The sequence below is a fragment of the Ochlerotatus camptorhynchus genome, unplaced genomic scaffold (genome assembly GCF_037179485.1).
Source record: "Ochlerotatus camptorhynchus isolate MF236.1 unplaced genomic scaffold, CSIRO-AGI_Acam_v1.1 ptg000811l, whole genome shotgun sequence".
Classification (NCBI taxonomy): Eukaryota; Metazoa; Arthropoda; class Insecta; order Diptera; family Culicidae; genus Ochlerotatus; species Ochlerotatus camptorhynchus.
In genome coordinates, this window is record NW_027041275.1 from 125,047 (window position 1) to 144,949 (window position 19,903).

At 40.2% G+C, this 19,903-nt stretch overlaps 1 protein-coding gene across 1 annotated transcript in view; it reads left to right on the forward strand.

Annotated features, from left to right (window-relative positions):
• LOC135715105 (homer protein homolog 1-like) overlaps window positions 1–18,440 on the forward strand; it is an 88,465-nt gene extending 70,025 nt beyond the window's left edge. The window contains exon 4 of the mRNA XM_065238523.1: window positions 17,807–18,440. Coding sequence (XP_065094595.1) covers window positions 17,807–17,917 — 111 coding nt within the window. The 3' untranslated portion in view covers window positions 17,918–18,440. The remainder of the gene's footprint in view (window positions 1–17,806) is intronic.
• The last annotated feature ends 1,463 nt before the right edge of the window (window positions 18,441–19,903 follow it).

Below are 19,903 nucleotides of genomic sequence, written 5' to 3' on the forward strand. Positions count from 1 at the left end.
ATCTGCTCCCTTACCTTTGAAAGGAAATAAGATGAGTGCCTACTTGGTTTCATCGACCGAATAGCCTCAATCGAACTGAGACTATCCGAGAAGATGAAGTAATGGTCTGCAGGCATGTTGGAAATCATCCCCAATGCGAAGTTGATTGCTACCAGCTCAGCAACATAAACAGTACAAGGTTCCTGAAGTTTGCGGAAGGCGCTAGAGTTTTCATTGAAGACACTGAAGCCAGTGGATCCATTGAGACGTGACCCATCTGTAAAATATCTTTTCATGCAATTGACTTGTTGGTACTTTTCAGTAAAAATACGCGGGATAATAATAGTTCGAAGTTGATCTGGAATCCCATGAGTTGCTTGTTTCATGGTCAGATCATATTCAATTGAGGAACTGCGATTGGTGAAGTGAGCACGGTCTGGAGTGTAACAAGGAAGACACATATCTGACGATATGTAGTGGTGGTAGATTCTCATAAATCGAGATTGTGTGTTCAGCCCAAGAATTTCTTCAAAATTTTCAATTATAAGTGTGTTCATCACTCCGCACTTGATTAGTATTCTGAGAGAGCTATTACTTTGACCTGTCTCCATTCAGGCGGTATAATGTTGTTTTCTAGTAAGGAATTGAATAAGTCTAGCAAGCGTCTTTTAGCGATATCTGGGAGATTTTTCAGAAGATTGAATTTAATCATATCGCTTCCCGGTGAGGAGTTGTTCGATGAAAGAAGAGCCATAGAGAATTCCAGCATTGTGAATGGTCTATCCAGTGAGCTGCCGCTAGGAGACGCTTCTCGAAGAATGTGTTGTGCTGGAGCTGAGTCCGGACAGACCTTTTTAGCGAAATCGAATATCCATCGGTTGGAGTATTCTTCACTCTCATTAGAAGATGAGCGGTTACGCATGTTCCGAGCCACCCTCCACAAGGTGTTCATTGAGGTTTCTCGTGAGAGTCCCTCGACGAAATTGCGCCAATAACCGCGTTTCTTTTCTTTGACTAATTGTTTCAGCTTTGTCTCAAGCTTTGAATATTCCTCGAAGTATGTGGAGGTTTTGTGTCTACGAAAAGCTTTGAAAGCATCAGATTTTTCTACATACAATTTTGTGCATTCTTCGTCCCATCCAGGTGTGGCTGGTCTCCTTTTGAAGGGCGCACTTGGAACTTTTCTTTTTTGTGCTTCCAGTGAGCTTTTGTATATCAAATCGGCGAGGAATCGATATTCTTCCAATGGTGGAAGCGCATCTATTGATTCGGCACCGATTGTCACCGCCGTTGCATATTTATGCCAGTCGATGTTCCTTGTAAGATCAAATGGAACTCGAGATGGTTCTACAGAGTGAGGGGCACACTTAATTGAAATGATGATTGGCAAATGATCGCTACCATGGGGATCATTGATAACCTTCCACTGACAATCCAATGATAGCGATCTAGAACACAAAGATAGGTCGAGTCGGCTTTCTCGAGCCGGAGGTTTTGCTATACGTGTCGCTTCACCAGTGTTTAAAATAGTCAAGTTGAAATCGTCGCATAAATCGTAAAAAATAGCCGCTCTATTGTCGTCATATAGATCGCCCCACCCAGTACCATGGGAGTTCATATCACCCAGAATTAATACTGGAGATGGAAGAATCGAAACTAGATTCCAGAGTTGACTACGGCTAATGGAGGTTCTTGGTGGAACATAAACTGAAGCTATGCAAAGATTTTTGTTCTTCACATTTATTTGGCAAGCGACGATTTCGACGCCTGATAGAGTAGGAAGGGACATTTTGTAGAAAGGGTAGCACTTTTTGATCCCTAAAAGTACTCCTCCATAAGAATCTCCTCTATCCAGGCGAATAATGTTAAAATCGTGAAAGTTGAGTTCTTTATCGGAAGAAAGCCATGTTTCACAGAGAGCAAATATATCACAATTTGAACGAGTCTAGTTTAGGCACTAGCCTACGGCAGTTCCACTGTAGCACAGTGATCATATCTTCAACCTCGTTCGACGAATTATCCATCGAAAGATATGATTGATGCAAGGAGGGGCCATGAAACAGTCAATTGCTTAAGATATGATTCTAGTGTTGGAAGCAAGGCAGAAACTAAGGTTCTAAGAGGGTCTTGTATGTTGAACATATTTAATATGAATTCCACAGTGTCCGAAAAAGCTAGCAAACCTCGTTCGGACTTGGATTTCTTTTGAGAAGTTTGAGGAGCAGCTTTTTTGTTTTTCTTATCTTTGTTGGGTAATGGCGGAAAATCCTTACTGCAGCCAGGAAGTGGAGCAGTGGGAGCCTTCGATTTAATTTTTTCATCCCCATTACCCTGGGAATTTTGCAATCCTCTGGGAGTGACTTTAGTTTTCTTACGGCGCACTTTCGGGGAGAAGCATTTTCGTTTTGAGGATCCGTTTGTTTTCAAAGGTGCGTGTACCACCGTAGAGTCACCCTCATCGGATGAGTCAAAGTCCGATTCTTCAGCTGACAAAATCGAAAATTGGTTTTCATCTTGGACGGCTGATGCAGCCTTCACCATTTGTGCATATGACTGCTTGGAGCGTACAGAGATTGAACGCTGCACTTTATCGGAGTGCTGTTTGTACATCGGGCACTCCTGCAAGGGGTGAGGATTCTCGCCACAATATGCGCATTTTACTGATTCTTTGTGGCAAGAACTGATTCTTTGTGGTTTTCACCACATTTGCCACAACGAGTTTTGTTGCCGCAATGGCTGGCCGAGTGTCCCAGCCTTTTGCAGTTGGTACAATTATATACCCTCTGTATAAACAACCGCACCGGAAAAAAAGCACCATCAACTTTAACAAAGTTTGGGAGAACTGAACCAGCGAAAGTCACCCGAAACGAGTCTGAATGCTGATAAACTTTCTTGCCATCTTTTTTTTTTCCTGTGTTCGGGACATAAAACCACTGCGACCAGTAATTTGATCTATTGTAGTATATCCCGTGTCCTTAGTTTAGTGCATGTCGTATTACTCCATCACTATTGAGAAATGATGAAGTATTCGGTTTTGATACAGTTGTCATTCTTGCCTTTATCGCAAGGAATCGATTCTAATTGAAAGGTCCCGCTATTTATACCCTTCGGAGTGTTGAAACACCCTCCAAAGGCGCGCCCCTTTGTCAGTCAAAATTGGATTCCTTAGCAAAAAAAACAAGACATGACACCGATAATGACCATGCATCAGAACCCTAGTCTTAACCACTTCAAACTAGGAAACAACGAATAGAAGATTAGGAATCACATAGGTGAAGACTAACTAACTCATTTTTTCCTTGTTTCAAGATCATCCTCGGTCCACGCAACCCGAGGACTTATCACTATCAACAAGGCATAAAAAGTAACAAGGACTAAGATGTGTTCCTTTGATTACTGTAAAATCCTGTTCCCCTAGTTTGAAGTAGTCAAGACTAGGAATCGGTGGTAGATCTTACATCCCGTAACGTACCACGAAAAGGTGATCTACCCACGTTACGGGGCTTCTTGCCATCTTGCAAAGATACTGAATGCAGTTGCCTGACATCCAGTATCTCCGATTTTCGAGTTTTTGAAGCAACCCGATGCTCGTTTTAAGTCCTCGACACTCAGACTCGCGTCGGAGACCACACCTTCTATCTCCACATCTCGAGAAGGGATGTAGATGTTGTACTCGACACTAAACAGCTCGTGTTCAGCAATTTTATTTGCCACATCATAAGTCGGTGCTTCTACACGCAGTTTATTGAATCTCTCTTTATGTACCAAGATTCCCGGATACTTACGCAGCAAATCTCTCGAAATGTCGAGAGTTTTCAAAGGTTTATTTTTGGGCCGAAAAAAGACAACCCATGGTCCTTTCGAAGACGGCTGGTAGTACCTGGTTCGCGCAACGTAGACATCCGAAGACGCCATAAGTGTTGCGCAAAAGCGGTGCACAACCGCTTAAAAAAGAAAAAAAAATATATAAAAAAAAAACCTTCCCCAATTAATCTACTTAATTAAAATTAAAAAACAATAAAAAAATTATCAAAAAAAAAACAAAAAAAAACAAAACAAAAAAACTTTTTATTAGTTGCAAGAAGTTGCACCACTATGGCCCTCACAACCCTATCAGGGGAGAGGGCAAAGCCACGCGCAAAATTGAATAACAAAAGCGCGGCAACGGGCTAGAGAAGACTATTGTATAGAATACTTAACACCGGCCGGTGCCGGCTGTGTGAGCTGGTGCAGCCACTCCGTTTGCTCCTTTGTTTTGTTGCTTGCTGCTTTGGAGTGGTGATGAGATGATGACGGTGATATGAAGTCCACCTATAGCGTCGCTAAAGGTGGCTACTTCCTCTGCTGACTGCGGTTGCCTTGGGCACTGAACTTCGTCCACGGTAGGAAAAAACGCGCGACAAAAAAAAACCACTATAGTGGGAAAAAAAAGAAACTCCACCGGCTACGAAACCAATACCCGCAACGGAGACACGAACAAACTACGTCCGGCTACTTCAAGCTATCGGCGAGGAATGCATTCGTGTTTAGTACAGTTTTTTTTTTCTTTCCCATGCCTTGTTCGCCATGTACCGGTATAACGGGAAAATGGTATGCATGAAATGAAAATGGAAAAACGATGCGAGGAGAGTCGGAAAATAACCAAGAATTAATCGTTTGAGGCATACTGAAGCATTAAGAAGGTGATATGTGTCACTATAGGAAATCATCATCGTTGCAAATATAAAGAAATTAAACATAACCCTTTGCTTCAGTACCGTCAACCTCCATGTCCATGGGGAGGGAATACGGGGAATCTTTTCCTTCTTGGCATTAAGCCGGGAAAGTTTACTAGAATTTTTCTTGGGTGATGGATCATTCTCATCATCCGTGAGCAAATCAAATTGATTACTCAAATTAATTTCATCAGAAGGGGGATCAAGAGTTTGACCCTTTCTTTTACGTTTAGGCGCCATGGTGGCAGTAAATTTTTATCCAAATCGACTTCCAAGCAGATTACTATAAGAATCTGAAGGATCGAAGAGGAATTTTCCAAATCGATATCCAAGAAGGATTACCTCGGGTAGGGTCCAAACAAGGATCGAAGAGGAATAAGAGTTGAACAAAGTAGAAAATTTTTACAGGTTAAGCACTGAAAAGTGCTGTTCAAATTTGTTGTAGCTTTAGGTAGTAGTAACACTTCCTTCAGCAAAAAGCAAATAGATCCGCACGGCAAGAGAGCACGATGCGGACTGATTTGACAAAACTCTGATAATCAGGACTGCAGTACTATTGTTTTCTTCATTAATTTTGTTTGCAATAAGTGAATGTCATGATTAGCTGAGATTTGTCAAATAACGTAAATATATACAATGTTTGCATAGATGAATAACCACCGAACTTAACTAGGAATCGGACCCAGCCGCCTCCAGAATGGACCTATGCTAAAATTGACTGAGGTAAGAAAGGCTCCGTAGTCTTATCTCCATGAATATGCTAAAATCTACAATTCGGTAAATCCATGTGTATGTAAATTGCCTTCACAGTTTAAAAAAGTAGTGTAAAATACCGTTACTATGATGCACATAAATGGAGTGTCATATATCATATATCATATATGTAGATCGTGTAAATTTATGAGACATGCAATGAAATATTCCATTTGTTATACGCAACTGTCCATATTTGTAAATAACATTTCTTGCAAGTGGCTAGTTTACGTGAAATGGAAGTTTACATGCATGAATGTTTGCATGTATGGATGTTTACATCACCAGTAAAATTCAGAATGTTTTTCTGTGTTTATTTGAATTCATATATCATTGAAGATTATCACGTATCATTTCACAACACTCGACAATATATTTTCGGATCTCAGAAATGGCTCAGAGCTTTCGAAGCCGGAACCATTTTTGCATTGTATAATTGAGTAGGAAGTACAATGATACTTTATGCTCAGGGTACTCGATATATTTGCCAACTTAAAAAAAAAAACTTAACCGGACCGAGAATCGAACCCAGTAACGTCCAGGCATGGTCTTGCTTTGTAGCTGCGCCTTTATCGACTGAGTTAAGCGAGGCCTACATGAAAATGCTGCACCCAAATTTAGGATGATTTCCTGTTATTGCAAATAGCAGTGTTTGAGCTCAAATATCATTGCAATTGGTGTTTCAAGAAACTCAAAAAATATATCTGAATCCCAGGAACTATTCGTCAATGTATTCGTCAGTATCAGGGAATGCCGGCATTCCATGAAAATGCAGAACCCACATTTAGGTTGATTTTATCTTACGGAACACATCAGTGTATGAACTCATATACTTAGCATTGATGTTAGTCGCTTGACATTTAAAAAAAAATTCTGAAAAATATTTCCGGATCTCCGGAATAGTCATAGGAACTATCCTTCAAAGTACAGTATCGGGGAAGACCTATTCACCATGAAAATGCAGAACCCACATTTAGATTAACTTCCTCTCACTGAAATCAGTGGTATTTGATTTCAAGTGGCATTGAACTTGGTCCCATCGGGGAAGGGAGGAACTTCATAAAAATATTGATCTCTACTTATTTGATTCCCCGGTGTAGAAATAGCTCGTATTTAACCTTATATATCATTGCAATTCGTGACATTTCAAAAATCTTGGAAAAATATTTGCGGATCCCAGGACTGGTCATAGGAACTTTTCTTCAAGATTCAGTTTAGGGGAAGGCCTATTTTCCATACAAATATAGATCACCACATATAGGTAAATTTCCTCTTACGAAAATCACCGGTATTTGAAGTCAAATATCAATGAAGGTGGTCCCTTAGCATTTCAAGAAACTTGTAAATATATTTCTGGATCATAGGAATGGCCATAGGAACTATTTCATGGTTCAGTATCGGAAAAGGTCGGTTTTCCATGAAAAAGTTGAACCCACATTTAGGATAATTTCCTCTTATTAAAAACAGCGGTGTGGGAACTCAAATATCATTGAATGGTCCCTTGATAACTCGGAAAAATATTTCAGGATCTCATGAACGACATTAGGACCTATTAAACAAGGTTCACTATCAGAGAAGGCTGGTTCTCTTTTAAAAATTCTGAACCCACATGGAGGTTAATTTTCTCTCACTGAAATCACCGGCAGTTGAACATAAATATCAATGAACTCGTAAAAAAATTTCCGAATCTAAGGAATGTTCACAGGAACAATTTTTCAAATATCGGGGAGGTAGCTTCTCCGTGAAAATGCTGAACACCACATGTAGGTACTGAAATCAGGGATTTTTTTTTCTTACATATCGCTGGAGTTGGTTACTTTGCGTTCTCGGAAACCCGGAAACTATTTTCGGATCTCAGAAATGGCCATAAGAAACATCCTTCAAGGCGCAGTATCGGGGGAGGCCGGTTCAACATAAGAATACTGACCATCATATTTCCAAGTCTACGTACTCCCGACTGACATGTGTAGAGAGGAGCACATCATGCTGTAGACTGAAACTGATCGATGTGTCGGTCCGGTTTATGAAAATCGAAAATACGAACAACTGTTGCTCATATTCGGTTTTAGTACACGTCATTGCACTGTTTCTGTTCGTACACTACCAAGGATAAGTTCGGGAACACATAAATGAAAAATTAAGTTCTACATCACCTAGCCTATCTGACCTTGATTTGGATATGAAGGATAAAATGATATGATGCATAAATGTTGATGATAATCTTTGCAACATTCTCGAATAATGTTGTAAAGTACCTTTACGCTGATGTTAGATATGAGAGATATATGATAGTGAAACATCTAGGGAACCCCACATTTATGAAAAGTAGTGTACGCTAAGCTGACGACGTTCTTCGTGAAGTAAATAAATATTTCTTTCTTCTGAAAGTAGGGATGATCACTTCTAATGAGAATGATATGTATCGTAGTCGCAAGTAATTGTGGCTTTTCATATCTACCGGAAATTGACTGTTACACTCAGGCATGGAAATTCATTTACATTCATTTCGTGCATTCATTTACATTCATTTGCCCCTAACTTTTTTTATCAACAGAATTCCGCAAAATGATGTATAGAGTTTTTGTAGGTTTTGTTAGTAGCTACAACTTTTTTCCCTAACTCAAATCCGTATATCTTATGCATGACGAACCAGAGCGAACAGAAGCCACTACTGTTTTTCAGTGAATGTATTTTACATTCACTGAAAAACAGGAACATGATCTGCCCGCGCTAATTCGTGATGCATAAGAGATACAGATTTGAGTTATGGAGCTAATAACAAAACCTACTAAAGCTCTATACATCATTTTGTGGAATGCTGTTGATGAAAAAAGTTAGAGGCAAATGAATGTAAATGAATGCATGAAATGAATGTAAATGATTTTCCATGCCTGGTTACACTATCTATGTAAAGTTGTCGAGGTTTGTCAAACTAACCAAAAACTATTACTATTGCTTCTATTACAGATAATACGTCAGTATAATTCGATAATTGCTAAACAACCTTATTTCAGGAGTCTTTTAGTGTATAAATTATAAATTATAATCATTAATGTCTCAAAATAAAGGTTGCTCTGATTTTTTATATCGGTTAAAAAATTAGCGGAAGCGATAATCGCTATCGAAAATGTTCCTAGTGGATTAAATGAAATGTGCCCAACTCTGGACGAAGCATTAACTTTTTTCAACAGTTGAGAAATGTTTTCACTTTATCAATAAACGTTACTGTCATTTGCAATAAAGCAATTGCCTATGTTGTAACTAACTGATGCATTTTTTTTTTCTGCTGATATAAGTTATGCAAAGTTTCAGAATACATCATAGCAAAGTCTTGTCATTATCGGCTGTAATATCGTAATTATTAATTGAATCAGCTCGGTGATTCTTACAACAAATCACACCGTCAATAGGGACTCTGTCCGCATCGCGGAGCTTTTTGAGGTATTGGCAATTATACCATATGACGTTTTGAATGTGATTCTTAGATACGGAAATCAATAATACCTGCTGTGTAGATTATATAGTCAATATCAAGGTGGGAGGATATTTTGCTTATTGCTTATATTGCTTCCCAAACAATATTTATATGTTTACTCCAAACAAAGAAAACACAAATAACCTAGCTAGTTTCATCGACCTGCAGAGAACACTTTGTCATTCAGGGTGAAATGGAGGATGTAGGGAAAGGCATTTTATTTCTTGATGACCGTTTTCATTATCAACAACTTGAATTATTTTTTGCTAAACATACGACACCACTATTCGCATGCTTTAGTCAGCCGTCCGTAAAAATCATGTGAGCCGAAAGCTCCTCGCGAGAAATTCGTGTTTAGTACATTTTTTTTTTCTTTCCCATGCCTTGTTCGCCATGTACCGGTACAACGGGAAAATGGTATGCATGAAATGAAAATGGAAAAACGATGCGAGGAAAGTCGGAAAATTGTACTTTGAAGTACACCAAAAGATTCCTGACATTCTCACGAATCTTTTAGTATATAATTATCTGGAATAAAGATCACGAGCTATCAGAGGGGAAAGATAGAACATGGTGTTTACACATTTGCAATCAAGTGGCCGGAATTGGGTGGTCTTCATGTCGGAAAAACAACCCAGTTTTTTTGTGGGTTGAATTTTCCCAAAAATTTTCCAACTATCATGTTGCTAGAAAGTTATGCTAGAGCGTAGTGTGCTTCGATTTTTCGATTAGCTTATTTTTCTAGCTCATTTTTGCGGGTTTTCCCAGATGTTCTAAAAAATCCCAGCAAGGGAATAATATCAATAATACTTCCAGACGGGGGCCTTAAGCAAAACTATTTGGGAGTGGATAGTTCTCCAATCAAACTGCAGAACAGAAAAATCATGAGAACTACCATTGCCGGTCACGCCCGTCTTCTCCGTTACGGTGAAAGAAGGATTTCTTTGATGTAACATCTACTTAATACGAGGCCAGCGGCTCACCGACGCCCCCATAGATGCAACGGAGTTAGGAGATGGGTCAGGATTCGCTTAAGCAGACGATGCGACCATCATCGTATTCGGGATACTGTTGTCATACAACACGCGCGATCGGCTTTACCTATTAATCGTTTTTTTTTTGCATAAAAACAACGTTCCAAAATAGCATAAACGCTGTTAACTGTAAAGTTCTAGTCAAAGTTATTCTGAGGATAGTGAAGGACACGTTGAAGTTTTCGTTATAGCACTCAAAAGTGAACAAAACTTAGTGGCGATATCACACGACAGTGCTGTGGACAAAACAATACCTACCCTTTGCATTAGATACAGTGGGTGAATGAATAGAAGAACATTTCCCGAGTTATAAGGTGTACCGAACAGTGAGCGAACTTGAACAGTGGACTTTTGTAGTGGTTTCTGCGAAATGACTCTGGCGTCGGTCGAATGACCGACTCTTCTTCTGGTCCACATAGGGACCCCGGGAAAGGTCCCCCAGGTGACAACAGGCTTCCTGAATGGTTGAAAAGTGCGAATGATATCGGGAAGATGGTGTTAGTACTTCGCAGACCCTGTAATAGTGATGGTGTAGCATCGAATTCGACCCGCAATCCTGATTTACCTCTTCCGGACACATTTGTCGTTGGAACTTCGATTGAGCTGGCTATTGGAGAAAAAGAAGCAAAAACAATAGCAGCTTCCCGCGAAGGCCGAGGAACACGTTACATTCTTCGTACTAGCTCTAGAATCATCTTCGAAAAGCTGGTCAAACTTACAATACTTATCGACGGAACTCAAGTCGAAGTCGTTCCACATCCAACATTAAATACTGTGCAAGGAACCGTCTATGATCCGGACTCTATCCATCTCGAGGAAAAACGCATTGAAAAATACTTAAGCACGCAAGGGGTACACACAGTAAGAAGAATAAAAAAGCGCGTAAATGGTAATCTCCAAAACACACCGCTGCTGGTATTATCATTCCAAGGAACTACTCTTCCAAAGTATGTTTACTTCGGGGTTCTCCGTATTCCGGTGAACACATACTATCCATCCCCACTTATTTGTTTCAACTGCGGCGTTTACGGTCACTCTCGAAAGTCTTGCCAAGCTGTTGCAATCTGTCTACAATGTTCCCAACCCCACAGCCTGACCGAAGGAGGGAAATGCAGCAACTCTCCCCATTGCATCCATTGCAAAACAGGTCACGCTATTACATCTCGCGAATGCCCAAAGCACAAATCGGAGGAAACAATAATACGCATTAAAGTGTACCAAAGCATCTCGTTTACGGAAGCAAGAAAAATTTATGCTGAGGAAACAAAAAAGAGAACCTTTGCTAGCCGCTAGCCGCTAAGGATCAATTAATTGCCACTCTGCAAAAACAGGTAGCTTCGCTGGCGAAAGAACTTTCAGACCTGAAAAAAGCACTGAAATCTAGAGCTTCTAGCCAATCTCCAGCTCCAAAACAACTGACATCATCTCCTCAGGCACATCTATCATCGCAGAACTCATCTAATTCTACCTCTTCTTCTTCTACTGCTATTAAACCACCGCATAATAGCAGCGCACGATTATCCAGCAAAGATAAATCCTTCACATCACCACCAAGCAAGAAAGCGAACAATGACAATTCACGATACGACCTCCGAGCTCGAAGCAGAAGCGATAAACGACGGATGGAAATATCACCCACCGACGACAACAATGGGGGTAAGCGTCTCTCAACTCAAACTGGAGGCAGCTCTGCTGCTATCGATGTTGATGAATGAGGGATAAATCTGTAGACAAATCCTTTTTGACTCTCTCAACTACCGACCCCACAACGATTTTGACTACGATAACGGAAACTCGAGAAATCTCACCCAATGCCCAATACGATAACATCCGCGCCCACATGGACAATGATTTAGGATTTCGATTAAACAAATCGCCAAACGCAACATTTGTTGGAGAAGCACGGTTTGGAGGTGGGGAATGTGTAGTACCCCCTCCACTTCCAGAAGAGGAAGCGAGTCTGGTAAGGGAAGTGATCCGGGACGTCTTTCTTCAACCCGTCGATCACCAAACTTTCAGCTTCGCCGCAGCAAACCGAAATTTATCAAACTTCGTATCAACCAGTATCGATGCATCAACCAGCACGAAAAAGAAATCTACCACTATTGATTCGCCAAGTGCGAGGCCATCCACTTCGACCCTGACCAGGGATGTTCCGGATTCATCCGATGAGCCTCTGGCGGCAGTTGACGTGGATTGCCCCTATCCTCGGGCAAGTATTTTTTTTCCCCGATATAAAGTCCAATCCATCCTGCTTCGCTGTCATACCTTTCAGAAAACCAAATAAACTCGAATAGACATGGAACATCTCTTCATTCGATCAACGAGAACTTCTAATGCGTTTAATAAACGCGGCTTGGAGGGGGCGAATGTGCTGTACCCTCTCCAGTTCCAGAAGAAGAAGCAATGAGGGGCGTGATATGGTACGTCTCTTTTCAACCCGTCAACTACCAAACTTCCAATTCTACCGAAACCAAACAAAAACTGGCTATATCTATATTAGGAAACTCAGATGCATCGAGCATCCGTCCATCGACCAGCACGGAGCAGATTATTACTGATTCGCCAAGCGCGAGGCCTTCCACGTCGACCCTGACCAGGGATGTTCCGGATTTATCCGATGAGCCTCTGGCGGCAGTCGACGTGGATTGTCCCTATCCTCGGGCAAGTACCATTTCATGTTCAGTCGCTAGTTCAGTCAATCCTGCTCCATTATCACACCTTTCAGGAGACCGAGCAAGAGATAACCAACGGGAGCACAACCAACGAAGATCAAACAACGAAAACACTACTTTTGCAGTGGAACATCCGTGCTCTGATGATCCTCAAAAAGAAGCCGCCCGAAAAGCTTTCCAAAAAGCACGATCTATTGCTAGAAGAACCATAATACAAGCTAAAGAAGAATCCTGGGAGACTTTCTGCGAGTCTTTTAATCCTAATACACCTTCGGAAAACTATTCAAAGAGGGCTCACAATCGATGGAAAATACGTTATAAACCCATCTGAAATTTCCGAACACTTCGCCGATTTTTTCCAGGCATCATCGACCTTGAAAGACAGTCAACTTCCAAACACCTCAACGGACGGGCCGGAAGCCTGGATGACCTTGACAGTAGAAGAAAATTCTGTTTTGAATCGTGACTTCTCTATTCATGAGCTTTTCCGTGCTATTGACATAGCTAGAGGGCACTCAACCGGAAATGATGATGTTGGCTACCCGATGATTCGTCGTCTCCCATTTGCTGCTAAACTAACAATGCTCAAAAGTTACAACGCTGTTTGGTTTTAAGGAAGATTTCCTGAATGTTGAAAAGAAGGAATGGTTGTGCCTATTCCGAAACCCGCAAATCACCAAACAGCAGAAGGATACCGCCTTATAACCCTCCTAAGCTGTATCGGAAAAATCTACGAGCGTATGATAAACCACGGGCTCATGAACTTTCTCGAGGAGCACAACATTCTGAACCCAAACCAGCATGCATTTCGGGCTGGTAAAGGCACTTCTTCCTACTTCTGTGATATTAAAGAAATCATCGAGGACATCAAAACTACCGGTTCTCACGCCGAGTTTCCTATACTCGACATCCAAAAAGCATACGACCAAACCTGGAGGCCAAATATCCTTAAACAAATTAGTGAGCTCAACATTGGACACCGAATGCGAAACTGCATCACTAACTTCATCGATAATCGTCGCTTTCGCGTTAGTTACGGAGGATCTTCATCAACTGAACGAATCCAGGAAAATGGAGTTCCCCAAGGATCTGTCCTCGCTGTAACACTGGTCCTGCTGGCCATTAATCCAATGTTTGACGCTGTTCCCAACAACGTCCGCGTCCTCGTCTACGCCGACGATATCGTTTTAGTGGCTACGTTAAAGCATCTCCCCAGTGTCCGAAATGCTCTTAAATGCTCTTAAAAATAAATAATAAATAATAAATAATTCATACTCGACCGTCGATAAGTTCGGACGTACTTTTATTTGGCTCCGCGTTTTTAATTGGTGCGATTTTTTTTTTACCTTCTGTGATTCAGTTATTTTTACTTGCATACATCATGGTTTGCGAAATTTGTGCTTGCGACACTTCTGTCGACTCGGTCATGTGGACGTGTGCAGGTTGCCCAAGAATGTTGCACGCTACCTGCATTGGGGTAACTGTACAACGGAACTCACTTAGCAGGAAGGACAGGAAGGTATCGGACTTTACATCTTACATACTACCATGCTGCGAGTCCTGTCAAGAGCTTTTACAGGCAAAACTCGATTTTAAAAGCATTGCTGAACAGCAAAAATCGATCGAAAAGCAACTGAATGGCAATGCGGAGGTGATGCACCGGCTCACGTTTCAACAAGAAAAACCGAACCTCGTTCATGAAGCGATCGATGGCATAGAAATGTTGCTGACTAGTATGAAAAATGAGTTGGCCGCAATTAATAAAAGTAACAGTTTAGCTGGCAGTGTCGTTGTCATAAAAAACCACATTAACTCGCTACTTGATACTGCAACGATGTCAACAAAGGAGAATGTTAATGTGACGGTCAAATCAGTGACGTCAGAGCTATCAACTGACCTACGTAACTTAAATGATGAGGTTAGCCATCTCACCCAGCTCTCTTTAGATACCGCGGCAAGTTGCACAATGCAAACAAATTCAATGTTGGAGCTTGAAATACTCGATGAGGTGAAGGCGCTGTCTGCCAACATAGCACACCATACTGCTGGTGGTGGTGGTGTCATAGTAGCAGTTAGTGTTGACTACGAATCTGAACAAATATCATCTTGTAAGTGTAAGGAGTTTGATCACGTTTGGGTCAAATGTTTCATTGGAGATCAAGTTAATATTTTTGCGACAGTATATTTTCCTCCAGAATATGCAAAGCAAGATCCATACGAAAAAAAATTTAAACTAGCTGAAAATATTATTTCGAAATGTGAGGCACATTTGCTTCCACATATACGGAGATTTTAACCAACGCTCAGTGAATTTTATTGTTGAATCTTTGTTGATACCGATTATAGGAGAAAATGAAACACTTCGTACTCTGTTCGACAAAAGTGCAGAAATTGGACTCAACCAAATAAATCACATAAAAAATCAAAATAACTGCTACTTAGATTTGTTATTCACTAATATGACTGATGATTTCTGGGTATCAGAGTCACCCACCCCTCTTTGGAAAAACGAAGTGTTCCACACTGCTATTGAATCAAATAAATTCAGCACTTCTCGACGAAACCAACATGCATATTCCTGACATTGCGAAGCTTCATCGTGTTGCTAATCGACCGTGGCACAACGGAGGAATCAAAGCGGATTGGTCGATTAAGCAAGCATTTAAAAAAGGACAAAACATCAAAAACGCACAGATTATCGTTCGCGATCATCTCAATACCAAATACAGTAAACACGTGAAGTTGTATACTGATGGTTCTAAAAATAACGGTAAGGTAGGCTTGGGAGTAATTGGGCCGAATATAATATTGGAAGACAGTCTCCCACCTCAGTGTAGCGTATTCTCCGCTGAGGCAGTTGCCTTAGCCTCTGCTGCTAACATCGCAACACACAACCCTACCATCATACTCTCTGACTCCGCAAGCTGCATTTCAGCCCTAGATAGAGGGAAATCAAAACACCCATTCATTCAAACGATCGAAAAAGAGGCAGCTTGCAAAGATATCACCTTTTGCTGGATCCCTGGACATTCCGGAATTACTGGAAATGAAGATGCTGATCGTGCTGCAGATCGGGGAAAGCTTGCCCGTCGAATTGAAAATGTTATTCCTGCATCCGATATCCTCAACTGGGCTAGAAAACTGTTACAAGAGAAATTTCAAGCCGCTTGGGACTTCCATCGTTCAACATTTCTCAAACGATGCAAGGCATCGACTGAAAAGTGGATGGATTGAAAAGATCGTCGCGAGCAACGCGTATTAACTAGACTAAGATTAGGTCATACTATACTAACTAAAGAGCACTTATTCAACAAAAACGTTTCAAAGTACTGCGACGTATGTAAAACCGAATTAACAATCGAGCATATCTTATTGCAGTGTGTAAGATACGATCTTATTCGCGAAGAAATAGGAATCAATAATGATCTAAGCATTACATTAGGAAACGATTGGAACGAAGAATTGAAGACTATAAAATTTCTGAAAAAATGTAAGCTATATGATAAGATATAATCGAATTTTCTCCGAAGAGGCGAATGAACCCGTTGGTTTAAAACCTCTATAATAAACAAAAAAAAAGGCGATGCGACCATAATTATTGTATTGTTCTCGAGGAGCTTGAGAGTAAACCCACGATCTTCTAGTCAGTAAGCAAAAGCGATAGCTATCAAACTAGCCGATCTCCTAAATTTAAATTCTAATCCTGTTTAAAATAAAATTAAACCAACAAAAAAGAACCGTCTCACCAGAATGATCCTATTTACTCCAGCCATGTGTAATAAAACACTAATGCACTTTGGGGAGCCACTTGTCCAGTTCTGGGGACTACTCCAAGACGGTCGATAGTCGTGGAGATTAAATCACACTCGCCGACACAAAACTATTCAAAACTAAAATTAAAAATATCGCGAGTGAGTTTTCCTGCCTCAAATTTCTGTTCCAGGGGCACAAGCGAAGAAAAAAAATAAACAATGCAGATAACGACATCCTATCTGATGCTTGCAAACATGATGAATCACGTTTTCTTTCTCGATTCTAATACTTCTCAGAAAGCGAGAAGACCACCAATCACACACGTATAACCGTCCGGAAGGCGGAATTCCAGCGCTAATCAGGCAAAAGCAGCCGAAAACTATGAAAGCGAACGCACGCACAAAACAGAGATTAAACTCAAAACACAACCGTATCCAAAGGGGTACGAAACTGAACTCCAGTTCCTCCTTTTTTACATATTCTGCACAAAAATAGGGTTTTTGATCTAATTTCCGTCCTACTAAGCACAACCCACGCTTTACTTCTCTTTATTGAACGGGTTTTAACAATAAATGAAATTTTCCTACCAAAGATGACTTCTAAATTCATTCCTCTTTCCAGAAGTACCGTAGAATTCGATAAAGAGCCACACATTGTTGAGATATTGTTAAAAATCTAACCTATTCCGTCCAAACGCATCGAAACGCCATTGGATTTTCTTCGTCCTACGGATGAAGGTAGAAAAAGCGAGTTTGCTAGGAGCGCTTCTTTTGTTTTGAGAACAATGAGTGTAAATATGCACACAATACGCTCTAATAGGCTTCGTGTTGTAGCTTGTGAACTAACGCATCGGTACAAACGTATTACTGATTTGTGCACCTTGAAATCATTGATTATACTGATGTTTTCTGCTCGATAGAAGTACCACTCTACCCTACATCTGTCCCTCCTTTTTTACAAATTCTGCTCAGGATTTCCTTCCGTTTTATAAATGAAGCGAAGCAGAATGTATATTTTGTGCAGAATATGTAATCTAAATGCATATGTAGAAGTACCAGGCATGTTTTGCAGTGTCAGGTACTCTATTTCTGATTTCGTTAGGTGGTCGTTAACTTTTTTTTTACCTCAATATATTATTTCCACTTTTCTCCACTTCTCTACCAGCGGAACAGCACCATCTCTGAGGAAAATGACCTGACGATATGATTCATTGATTGCTGCTCTACCTTTTCCACTATTCTAACGTAATCCATTTGGGTCATAACGGATAATGGGATTAGGTCGTTAAGTTGCATCGTTGAAAACGTACCCTGTAAAAGCGACTATTGGAGAAACCCACGTTTAAACCGACAACTATGAGTGTTAAGATGTGCTTTTTTGTGCATATTATTTATTCAATTTTATTTTACATTTCATCCGCAGGTTAAACAGCTCACAACACTGTGTAGTCAATTTTCAATACATATGGTGGAGCTGAGTGGACTCCAAAAAGAAATGGAAAAGGTTATTCAGACTCACCACAAAACCACTTGAGAATTATATGAGAAAAATAACCATATTAAGAAATCAACAGATGTGAAAAATGTTCAAGAAGAATACACAAGAGATATGAACAAATCCCTGAAAAATAATTACATCGCTAACAACAATGATGAGGTTGAGGACTACTACAAATACATACTCACTGACTGTAGCACACTTTCCAATGCATACCTTCAACCAGTTGAAACCAGTACAACCGATACACAAAAGCGATCTGTAGCCAATGCACTGACAACAGTAATTCCTAATCTAGCAAAAGCTAGTATCGTTTTGATAACCACCAAACTGAACCAGTCTGATGAAAATAAACTCATTCATTACAATGTTAGCAGCAGTGGAAACATGATCATCAATACCCTAAATGAAACTAATTTGAAAACATTCAACTCTGAGCAGGTAGTTATAAAAGAGATTACTGCTCATACTTCGCTGAAACCATGTACCACTAGATCTAGTGAACAACAACCGAAAACAGCTACCATTTTGGTTTCAAAATCAAAAACGAAAACTGGACTTCCACTTCTGCTCAAAAAATCTAAATAGCGAATTTAAAAATTTTAGTATTTTTAAACTGATACACTGACGGCAGCCAAAACGCGCAGGCAAAGATAGCAGCGAGGTAGCCCAACCAAAAATAAAAAGGAAGTTTTTTTAGGTTTTAGGTGGAAACTTACTGCAATAAAAGTTAGTGCTCCAATAATGTAACCTTTACGGGCAAAACTGCTCTTAAGAATTAGTATGAAAATACACGTAGATGTACCTACTGCTGAATGCTACTGTTACATACATTTGTATTACAGTTTTCCTGGATGTATTGTGCTTTTTTTAACGAGAACAATAAAAAACAATGTATTACAGTAAACATTATTTGTAAATTCAATATTTATGTGTGAAATACTTTTTCCTTGGTTTGTTTTCCGTCAATCCTATTTTCCGTGCTACCGATGCCAGGGAGACAGTTCCCACATCTGGACCCTACCTATCGACCCATCAACTCATGAACCGGGGACTAACGACTTTACTTCCCTTCCGAATGAAGGCGTGATCAGAGATGTTATGCCTCAGAACATCCCGGCGGCGCCAACTGGGTTTGAACCCAGGCCTGCTGGTGTGAGATGTAAGCACGCTTACCACTACACCACCGGCGCCGCTGTGTGAAATCCTTCAACAAACTTTATTTTTCTTTTCTATTTAAATTAATTTCAAGTAATACTTTTTTTAGATCAGATACTGTAAAACTGATAGACATCAACTTATACATACTGATTATACTGATCAATAGGTTATAAAAAATTAGACTCTACACACTTAGAAATGATTACCGACAATTTGTACCGAACTTTCAACAGCTGAACTGTTCGGAAAAAATCAGGCATTTTAATTCATCAATTGTAAAGCTTCAAAACAAGGAAAACTTCTCCGCAATGGCAAGACTCGATTATTTAAACAAGGCTGGCAGTGTGTTGAAATTAAAATTATGTGAAACACTTTTTCAAAGTGTTTTTATGTTACTTCATACGCGAAGTTAACGATTTTCAGAGTTGGTTGGAAATGCTAACATGAAGCTTTAGTGTGATGATTTATTAGCTAGAGAATGATTTTTAGAAGAGGGTAGGTGGATTGTTCCGTTAGAGTACGGCAGGATGAAAATTGAATAGAAGTTGAAAATGAGCGAAGGGCCATTAATGCGACAGTTTTCAAAGATAGACGTACATTTTTGCCTAACCCGTACGATGTACGCGGGGCTTGAAGTATGTCTCCAAGTCCACAGGCAAAAATGTGCGTCTATCTTTGAAAACTGTCGCATTAATGGCCCTTCGCTCATTTTCAACTTCTATTCAATTTTCATACTGCCGTACTCTAACGGAACTATCCACCTACCCTCTTCTAAAAATCATTATCTAGCTAATAAATCATCACACTAAAGCTTCATGTTAGCACCCCTATGTGAAACAGTTCTAGAAATGAGTGTCACAG